Source organism: Berghia stephanieae, chromosome 8 (genome assembly GCF_034508935.2).
Source record: "Berghia stephanieae isolate SIO BIC M18660-M18661 chromosome 8, UCSD_Bste_1.3, whole genome shotgun sequence".
In the NCBI taxonomy this organism is placed as follows: Eukaryota; Metazoa; Mollusca; class Gastropoda; order Nudibranchia; family Aeolidiidae; genus Berghia; species Berghia stephanieae.
Window position 1 is genome coordinate 48,584,999 of NC_088367.1, and position 11,780 is coordinate 48,596,778.

Sequence of the window (11,780 nt, forward strand, 5' to 3'; positions counted from 1 at the left end):
CCTTAAGCTCAGAGTCAAACAGCTTATATCCACCATGCCATGGTGTCACTGAACTTTTAGAGACATTTAATCATGTCTATTCAGACATTAAAAAATGTATTTGACTGCCTCTCTTATTTTGATATTTTGAACTATGTTAATTGCACGATAGCAGAAATTTAAAAATTTCGATCGAAATATTTTTACAACTTTGAATCAGGCTGTCAGTTACTGCACGTGTTCAATCTGGAAGTAGGTCAGTAGTTCAACCGAGATTGTCGCACTTTTCACTCTCTCTATAAAAAAGAGTTCGTTATGGATACTGAATAGTGGCAAAGCACTATTCAGTATCTGATACTGAATAACCACTTCCTTTATTTATTTTAAAAAAAAAAAAAATTAAAAAAAATAAATAAAAAAATAAAAAATTAAAAAAAAAAAAAAAAAAACCCTTAATGCGGCCACATTTTGATTGTGACGGTCACAAGCCCGTTAAACGCAGAGTGAGGTACAAATTGTATCATGAAATGGAATCATCTGAATTATTCTTCCAATGGATTAAGATTATGGTGTGTTTCTTATTTGGATAAATATTTCTGAGGATTAATTTGTGGTTGTGATATTCATGGCATGTAAGTAGACACCCTTAGATTTGGATATTTTTCACTTTCTTTTTCTTACTAGACTACTTGTCAAGTTGTATTCCAACAATGTGAATAATAGCATTTCTATCCCTCACTACTATTACTCTTAAGTTAATAGACTTAGATTAAAAGTACATGTCAGTGCTAATGGAGAATATGAACTAACAACTAATAACAATGAAATATGAAATAGATATAGTCTTCTTAGAAATAAGTAGTAATCATGTCATGATAATCATCCTTATTATTATTATTATTATTATTATTATTATTATTATTATTATTATTATTATTATTATTATTATTATAATAATAATAATAATAATAATAATAATAATAATAATAATAGTAGATCTTTATTGTCCATAAATATGGCAATGTGTCATAGAACTAGAAATATTCAGATTTTATGGGGTTTCTTCTTGATATTTCGTACTGTTTACAAAATAATAACTATCAATTTGAATTGCCCTTAATTAACCCATCTGTGATTTAAGCAATTATAATCAAGGTTAGCTATCATCAGAGTAATATGTATTTAAACTAGAATCATGAAAAATATAATTTCTCAATAAAAATAGTTGTAGAGAGGCACTTTTAAAAAGCGTTTTAAACGTTTCGTAATTCGTACAGATTCATTGAGGCCCAGTTTTTAGGCCTCCAATAGAATCGATTCTCTTCCGGCTATGTGACCTACTGTCTGTTCACCTAGCTACGTACGGTTAGATTTGATTTGCTTGTTGGTTATGACATGAATCCATGAATATAAGGAAAAAGGGAGGAGTATGAGTAAACACTTGTAAAATATCAAGCAACCGCACAGAAAGTAATGGAAGTGCAAGCTCGAATTAAAGATATCGAAAAATAAGAAGTGGATCCGGTCGGAATCGAACATGCGTGCCACGAGACGGCATATTTCGCTTGGCCAAGAAGAGAGAACAGCAAGTAGACCATTCGGTCATCCGCTACCAATCTTTACTTGTTAATGGTCACAGTGGCTCAGTTGGTTAGAACGTTTGGCTTCGTAACCAGGAGGTCCGGGGTTCGGTTCCCGGCCGCGTCATATTCCTCAAAAGCAGAAAACCCCACATGAACCCAACCACAACCGAGCTATTTCGGTCAAGGACAGGTGCAGAAAGCAGACGTTACAAAAGATAAGGGGATAAAAGTAGAAGAAAGCATACATCTCCTGCAAGAATGCAGGAGGCCCTCCCAACCACCCACCACTTTTAGCTGACTCTTACAGCACAAAGTTTCGGGGTAGGAATCACATTTAAAACCAGGCCACCACTACACGACCACAATTCTTAATCCTTTCACAGCTAGATTAGACTTCACATCAAATATGAGTCGATCCTGTACAGTTTTCATCACCGATTAGTCTAAAGCGCGCTCAAGTCGCATCACATGGACTATTTCTAGGTGAAACTGCATAAGTCAGTCATGTATAGACAAACGTACGTTTGGTTTTGGTTCGGTTCAACTCAAACCTAACCATGAAAGGGTTAATGGTGACAACTTAAAATGTGGACGTGCCACTGCAGCTATAGCAGTAGCAGGGTTGCCAGTTTGGCATTTTAAATGCCAGATTCCAAAAATCTGGCATTTTTGAAAACCGTTTGGCATTAGAAAAATCATTTGGCATTTGGCATTTTCATTTGGCATTTTCTTTTCTTGTATATTATACTTCAAATGACACCTTTCTAAACGCGTAAAAACAAATCTCTTCACATCGGAAAACTTTGCTATTAAAACTCACACCCTGAACTAGCCCTGCCTCCCTCAGATATTCACTCAAATTCAGCCCTCGACAAGTATCCTCGTAAGTTTTCTGGGAATCTCCTGCAAAACTCGTGTATATTTGCGTCATGGTCGCCTGTTAACTTTTAACTCTGTTCGTTAGGGTGGTCTGATTTTACAGCATCCAATGATTTCACTCCTTTACGTATTTACCTTTCATGTTAATGTATTTCTTTTCATTCTTAAAATCCAACCGTGGTGTAGTGGTTTAGCACTCCACTTAGTAGTCAGTAAGTAAAAAATTACCCCAACAGGAAATTTAGTATAATTCAAAAAAAAAAAAAAGAAAAAAAAAGAAGATAAAACACGCAAGCCACCAGGATATGATAGTAAATTGTCTATCAAAAGTGAGTAGTTTTCTTAGTGGGGGTGGGAGTCAACAGACTTTGGCATTTTTTTGAGTGTTTTGGCATTTTTTGAGTCTTCCCCTGGCATTTTGTTGAAAAATAATCTGGCAACCCTGAGCAGTAGTAGAGTAAGCTACCCAATTGCTGCGGGGTGGACAGGGGGAACCGTATAAAAATTCTGGCTGCAAAGGGACTCGAACCCGAGACCTTTGGCGTGACAGTCCAATGCTCTACCAACTGAACTAACGGGACCCCCGCTACTAGAGCTATGAATTTCCATAATTCATCAAAAATTAAGTCACAAAATGCTATTTACATTTTATATTTATTTGTGTAAAGTGACAAAAAAAAAAGAAGACATTATTACACAAAATATCATGGTCACACAAAAAGGTTCATTGTTTGATCATAATTCACTAAGATTTCAAAATAAAACAAAAATCCCAGCAATTTCATTACTAGTTCATCATTAATAGTTATTACAGAAGTCTGTCATGGCGAGACTGGATTTTACGTCATTCATCATTCAATCCTCTACAGTTCAGAAATTAGCCCCTGTGATGCGACTCGAGCCCTCCGAGTGCTTGAGGTGAAAGTTGTAGCGGATGGAATGATGTTTGACGTGAAATCCAGCCTAGCCAGGAAAGGGTTATACACAAACATTTTTGCCTCTTTAAAAAAATCACACAAGTTAATGATGACATTGTTACTGCCCTGTAAATAAAATGAATTTGTTAAGAACTTGGCGGCGTTTACACATTAGCTTCTTTTCAATTGTTCACTGTACAGTTTACCAGCATAGAAATACCTGACCTGAATATATTGCTTTTAGTAGAAGAATCAAATGACTCTCAGTCCCCTCATGATCAAACATATGAGAATGAAATAATGTAGAAAACACGGGTTTATTGACGAAAGACTTCATCATGAAGTTCATGATGCTTAGCAAAAGTTTATGGCAATCATATCGATTGAAATGAAAATGATCTTGACCTACAGTTGCAACATATATTCTGAAATGCTTTTCAGAAATTAAACAGACATCAATAACTCCACTAGAAGGAATTTGCACCCCCCCCCCCCCCCCCTTTGTTCTTAACATCCACTGATCATCGCGATTCGGATTTCCACCGATGAGTGAATCACCGTAACTATGGCCGTAACGAAGGAATGTTTTGGTCTTCCCAATATGGCGGAAGCGGCTAACGATTGGCTTCAGTATTATGACGTCATCCTCCTTCCATCTATTTTTATTCCAAGACTCAACGGCTTAGGAGTAGGTGACAACAGGGTTGCCAGATTGTTTTCAGGCATTCTGCCAACTGGATTAAAAAAATCTGCCAAACCGTACTATTTATAGTACCCCCTTTGAAAACTCGTCAAGTTTGCTAAACAAGGCCGATGTCATATTGTTTTTAAATTTCCCAAGTTTTAAAAAAAATTACAAATACATAAAAATTGCCTGGCTGGCTGAACTGGCTGGCAGGAAATTGTCGGTGAACCTGCCACAAAAATCTGGTTAAATCAGACCAAACCAAGTGATTAGACCTATTTTGTAGTTTTGGCACAATCAAATCATCAGACTGAATTAATTGAGACAATGTTAGTGCTGTAAAAGTAAAAGCGTTCAGTCCCAGGCCTCGGAAAATAAAATCTGCCAAATCGTTTTTTTAATCTTCTGCCAGACGACTTCAAATTCTGCCAAAAAAAGGACATTTGGAAGAAAATCTGCCAAATTGGCATTTCTGTCACAACAGCCTCAACATTAGCCAGCACATGCCAGGTCCCTTTGAACAAAAGTCCAACTCAGCTGAATCATATTTTGGAAAGATGGGTCGCGTTTGTAGCGGCATTAAGATCACGACTTACAAACTAAAAGGATAATGTTTTTGTACTGGCACCGACGTGTACAAATATACAGGTCTGACGGACAAACCCATTTATGGGCCTATTTTAACATTGTTGTAATGGACAATGTTTTTGTCATTTTTTAACTTTTTTTTTTTGGAGATTTCCACAACAACAATGAGCCCATAAGGAATTGGGTTATCAGACCTGTAAATATGTGCACGTCGACTGGCACTTATCTGACTAGAAAAATCTCTCTACAGGTGTAAAAAGATAAATTTAGATAAATTATTTCAGACAATAAGAAAACGAAAAAAACAAAAAACAAAAACAAAACAACAAGTAAGAAAAAGAAATAGAAAGAAAAACAAACAAAATTGCCATAATAACGAAAGCTATCAGGCTATAAACAAGAACGCATTCAATAGTGTGTGGTTTTTTAAATTATAAAGATTGTTTTATTTCAAAGCAGTGAACGTCATTCCTGTAAATAGGATGTGTCGTTGTAATAAGTGAAAAATTGATATAATAATAATAATAATAATAATAATAATAATAATAATAATAATAATAGTAATAATAATAATAATAATAATAATAATAATAATAATAATAATAATAATAATAATAATAATAATGATGATGATGATGATGATGATGATAATAATAATATTTTAGAATCTAATTAATAATAAAAATATTTTAGAATTTAATTAATAGAACATTTATCTTTCATGAAAATAAATAATCTATGGCGACTAAAAAGGTCCGCATATATATATATATATATATATATATATATATATATATATATATATATATATATATATATATATATATATATATATATATATTATATGTATGTATGTATATATATATATATATATATATATATATATATATATATATAATGTATATGTATATATATATACATATACATATACATGCATAAATGTCGATTTATACCAAAGCAATAATGTGTGATATCTAATTTTGCAATATTACAGTCGAACCTCTGAATAACGGTGATGGTGTTACCAGCCTAAAATCTTCGTTTTAATCCGAGTTCTGGTATAGCCGAATTTCAACCTGACAGTGTGTGTGTGTATTCATGTGCATGTGTGTGCTTGGTTATGTACTTAATGCGCGCATGATCGGTATTTACATTCTATAAAGTGGAACACAGGTTCACAGACCACAATATAACAGAGGCGCCGAAACCCGCTTTATATCTCGAAATACAATTCTTCTGGATACATTACGCTCAGTAAGCCTGTAGTTAAAGGCAATGGGGAACTAGGCTAGGCTTATATCGTGAAAATTCTGTGTCTAGAATACATTATAAACTATACTACATCATATTCAATATAGCATGGGCCTTGTTGCAGGAAGTGTGTACCACAGCACACACACAGGCATGTACATACACAGATGCACACAAACATATACACACACACACATACACACACACACACACACACACACACAAACTCAAAAACACAGAAAAAATAAATAATATTGTAAGGAATAGGATGAAAAGTAAATGTATTAAGTCATCACTTTTGTGTGAAATGACAATGATGATTATAACATTTTGATATTTATGATACGAAGACGATACATAGTAGGCATAAATTAAGCAAAGTAAAGAAAAATAAAGAATATTTTGGTGATGGTTATCATTACATTTATGATGATGATGCTATTATCACTTCTGATGACGATCATAAGGATGAGGATAACGAAGCTGATGATGATATACATAATACTATCCAGGATAATGTATATAAAAACGCTTAACTCATGTACTAATAAGCCCAACAGAGAGATAAGCCCAAACAGTTATTCATTCATAAACATGAAGATTTAATATAATAATATGCTATAATATTACAAAATATATAAGAGGATCTTTCAATTTGATTTTCCCCAAAGGTTTATAGTTTAGTCAACTCGTTGAAATACAAAATCAATTTATTTAAAAACCAATGTCTTTTACTCGTATTTTTGGTGTGCATGATATCAAAAGATTTTGTATTTTAAAAGGGAGCTTCGTTTCAAAGAAAGGTGTACCAAACAATATTAAACAATATTAAAAAGTCTTATTACAAGACCAGGGGAGATAGTCCGGTAAAGAGGACAAACTTGATAAGGGAAATGCGTTTCTTGTGACGTGAACAAATTTGCAGGTGTGATAGCAGGACTAATAGGATTCAATACACTGATGTCACGTCCGCCCAGCAACGAGCAGCTTGGATCTAAACAAAGAAAATCTGTACTTTTTATTCTTTATGCAGGCAAGAACTTTTTCACATGTGTGATCAGAATGTATAAAAGTCAAAACATGATCAGAATTATATTTTCTCCTCTGGATGCACTTTTATGCTCGTTGAAGTATTTCATAAGGGCGTCAGCCATTATTCCGATAGTTTAGAACCAGTTACTAATTATGGGGGAACTGACGTCAGGTCTGTTGAAGCCTATTAAAGGCTCTTTCTAACATTGTAATAGACAATATTTTGTGTTGATTATAGAGTATTTCCATCACAATACGGATGGGACCATAATAATTTTGCTTGTCAGACCTGCAAAAAAATACACGTCGATGTCTTACACAATATATCCAATACTTGTGTTTAACCAATTTATTGTACCGTTTTGAGATAATAAGCTCTGGGATCTAATTTTTCATTTTAACACGGTTTACTGAATTTAAGACGCGTGTGTAGTTCTGTTTTTAGAGGGACAGTTTTCAGTTTACGATTTTCCAATCCCCCCCCCCCCCCCCCCCCCCCCCCGCCCTCCCCCTTTAAAATCCATTATCTGTTATTGATCTATATATATATATATTATATATATATATTATATATATATATATATATATAATATATATATATATATATAAATGTTACAGGTCTGGAAGGGTTAGTACGAGTTACGCTCGACGTGACTATATTTGCAGGTCTGATAACCAGACGCAATTATGGGCTCGTTTTAATATTGGTGTAATGGAGAATATTTTACTTTGATTTTGAGGTTATTTCCAATTCAACAATGAGGTTGTATCAGACCTGCAAATAAGTAGGTCACGCGCCATGGCCTGCATGAGCGGCGGTTGTCCATCAAGGTTGATCTAGTAGACCAACTGTGTCAGAGCGAGGCTGATAAAGATCAGCATAGGGCCCACGACGAGTCCATCTGGAACGACATTGAAAATGTGAAATAAATCAAGCAAAGAAAGAAATATTATTCCACTCCTCTCTCTAAATAGTAAGGCGCAATGATATTATGTTTACAATAATAATTTTTGACGTCAGATTATCAAGCATAAATTTAAATAAAAATCAGATTCTTTAACAAGAAGTATCATTTGAATGTTTTTGAAGATGTCTTTTATTCCAAGATGAGGAAATAGGAATCGATTGAGGGGTAGAATAAAAGATTTCTTGCACTCTTGCATTTTGAAATCTAAACTTTGTTCCCATCGCGCACTGCGCAAGCTCGTGCAGCGGTTGGGAACACGTCCAGCCTTTAAAAAACGCATGAGTGTAAGAATCGTATATTATTGCTTAAAATGTATTAAGTGTCTGACTCTCTGAACAGTTCACCTATCTTCCAATTTTTAAACACTGTGTAATTGATCCTTTGGTTTCAGAGTAATACTAATACCATCTTATTTTCTAGTCTAAATACCTACTGTTTCAAACTTAATGTCCCTCGCCAAATTTTCTATTACTCCTTTAGCCTATTTATGAATTAATTTGCACCAAATTTGAAATGAAGTAAATATATACACATTCGTAAGCCATATTGTAGCTCATTCTTTTTGTTATTGTGAAAACTACCGACACAATAGCCATGTCTTGGGCAACAACCGTAAAAGCATTTTGTGTTGAAAGATACTTGCATCTGAAGTAACCAAGTAAAGTTCAGCTTGAATTTTGTAGAGAGTACCGAATTGATTCCAGAAGATGGTGTGAAAGTTTTAGGCAAAGAAAGTGATTGTCTCTCAGGAAACCATTCAAAAGAGGGGTATTAGCATCTTAGAAAGAGCTCACACTGACAAAAATTCGGAAAGAGTTCGAAATTATGTCGAGGAGAAACCCAAACAATCTGTACGTAGACGGTCTCATGAACTGGACTTGTCAAACGGCTCAGCATAAAGTATATTTTTTAAAACGATCTAAAAATGAAGCCCTTTTGTGTTTTAATTCATCAAGAAATATGCTCTGACATTTTCCAACAGAGAAAAAAAAAACACGTGTCAACGGTTTCTAACAAAAATGGGGAAGACCTAATTTTTAAGAACCATTTATTGGTTCAGTGATGAAGCACATTTTTATCTAAGTGGAAACATGAATTCTCTTAACGTTATCAGTTGGTCAATAGAGAGACCAGACGAAGCCATCGAACGAGATCGACATGTGCAAAAAGCAACGACATGGGTGGCTTTAAGCGCCCAAGACATCATTGGGTCATTTTTGGTTTTGTGATAAAAACAGAGAGTCACAAACTGTTATTGCTGATCGTTATGTCAAAGTATATGGGACACATTCAACAGTCTTTGGGAGCAGCATTGTATAGCAAAGTAGAACGAGATCACAGCAGCAGTGAAGCTCCCCACACAGCAAAACATTCCTTGACCTGGATCCGAGCTCATTTTGGTGATCGTGTCATTAGCCGTTGTACGGAGCATCCTTGGGCCTCTCACAGTCCCGACTTGAACCCCTTGGATTGTTTTTCTTTGGGATTATTTAACTCTCTCCTTACCAGCCATTTTCAGGATTTTCCTCAAAACTTCACACCCAACCATCACAAAATATATTTGTTATCATTCAAACACAATAGCAGTAAAGTTCTTGCGATAAACAATTTCTTTAGCAAAACATACTCTACAACACACTGTTCATTATCTTTAAATGTCACGATGTACAAGAAAAATTTGAATAAGACAAAAATGTTGGTTGTATCGTAACGAATGTGACGATTTTCCTATAGTTGGTAAGGAGGAGGTTAAAAACCAAATGTCAGGAGCAAGATTCCGGAATCTCCATGAACTGAGACATCAAGTGGGACAACTAGTACAGGTTAATGACCCGCAGCTTTGAGAGAGAGAGAGAGAGAGAGAGAGAGAGAGAGAGAGAGAGAGCCATACATCATTTCATCACGAGACATTAAGTTCGAAACACCTGTCGTCAAGAAAGATTAGATAACCTCACTTTTTTATTCCCCGAAATTTTGATGATGTGCCTAGATTCATTGCTACTAAAATTGTTGTGCCACCTAATGATTCATTGTGCAACCTATTGATTTATTATTATTAATACTCCGAAGGGTTGGTCAAATACACACTTCCAAGGAAATTTTGTCATGTTGACCATATATCAAAGGTACTAAAGCAAGTAAACAGGTGGGGAAAACAGGTGAGTATTTCATTTAAACGTATACCGTCAATAAAGAAAATTAATTTTAACTTAATAAAATCAAACTGTCAAATCTACTTACGTGCAGAGCTCTTTCCGGAGCATTTTCCAAATTTGATATGGTAGCCGTCCAAACATTTGCATTTCCCATTGTCACAAACCGTTTTGTCCATATGGTCAAGGTTACATTCATCTGCCCAAATGCACCTGTACTCATCCGCTGGAAAATATAATATACAGAAATACAACCTGGATAATTGGATGAATTTGTAACATTGATACTAGCTTTGATAAAGTAATAGTAACCAGTTTACTGTTGGACTCTGAGCCCCCCCCCCCCCCCCCCCCAAACACAAAAAAAACAAAAAAAAAACAAACAAAAAAACCAAAAAAACCAACAAAAACAACAACAATTCATGTATAAAAATATGGCCAGAAAACTCGTCCTTCAACTATCCATCGATTTAAATGGACCTCATGTTGACAAAAACTCTCAAACCTGGGGGACTTCACTTATTCATTATTGTACATTATTTTTCTACTCCACAACTTCTAGTTCTAGCATTAAAGTATGCAAAATGAACACTCGACATACATACATACATACATACATACATACATACATACATATTTCATCTCATAACAGAACGCACCAGTTTGAAACGTTCAACGTGTTCGGGACAGCTAATGTCCTGGGAAAGTTTGTTCGTGATGGTGGTTTTCCGTTGCCTTCCGTCATTGTTATTTGTGTAATTTAGATTATTGCATTTTAATTTGACTGAGTTGTTTTTTATGTTTGCTTTGGCATCTCTTTGTTTTTATTTCCTTCCACCTTTATTTCCTCTTTTTGTTATTTTTATGCATGCCTTGAATAATTCAAAAGATCTCAAAATGTTCACTATTTCTAACCAAAGAATGGCCAAATGTGATTTAAAAAGCAACACAGATTTCATGCGCACCGCAGAGGATCGTAATTCGTGGAGACAGCTGACCGACAACGTGCTCAAGAGTAAAAGCCACTATGGACGATGAACCGAACACAGTAGACACCCAGTGGAATGGAACATAACCACGCCTTTCGGACAATCATCATAATGTAAACAATGGCAATGACTGGTAAAGAGCGAGCTTCCTAGGTTTTACTATTGATGGTATGAGTCTAAGCAAAATACCCATTGCTCTACCACTTCATCAAGAGAACCAACACAGAAAACTATGTGTAAACTTAAAACTAGTCACTCATTTGGCGGTATCAATACAGTAACAATGATCAGAGAGAGGTCAATTCACGTTTTTTTTTTATAAACGACCAAATATGTTTGTCCGAGGTTTGGAAGATGTGGCACAAATTTCATGTTTTCATTGGTCAAAAATCTATAAGTAAAGTTAATTATGGGCTTGTTTCAACATTGTAGTAATACAGAATATTTTGGTTGATAGTTTTTCCATTACGACAATGAGCCAATCGCAATTTGAGATATCAGACCTGCAAATAATAACACGTTGGTCACACCCCACCACCAGAAAACTGTGTTTACCAGCTAGTTGCAGTTTGCTGTTAATTGCTTTCTGGCTTGTTTTTCCTCCCACTGTTATCTTGCACGAATAGTCTCCTCCGCTCTCTTTGGTAAGTTTCTTAATCTGGTATTCACAAAAAAATTTGACACATAACTAGTGATTAGATAAATACATATATAACTATCTAAATAACTAAACAATAATGAAAAAATGCGATAAAC

The 11,780-nt window shown here is 34.9% G+C and overlaps 1 protein-coding gene across 1 annotated transcript in view; it reads right to left on the minus strand.

Annotated features, from left to right (window-relative positions):
* Positions 1-7,618: 7,618 nt before the first annotated feature.
* Positions 7,619-11,780, minus strand: part of LOC144978802 (sialoadhesin-like) — a gene marked incomplete at its 5' end in the record, with an annotated part of 91,599 nt that continues 87,437 nt past the window's right edge. Inside the window, 3 exon segments of the mRNA XM_078925324.1 lie at positions 7,619-7,816; positions 10,124-10,261; positions 11,580-11,682. Coding sequence (XP_078781450.1) covers positions 7,752-7,816; positions 10,124-10,261; positions 11,580-11,682 — 306 coding nt within the window.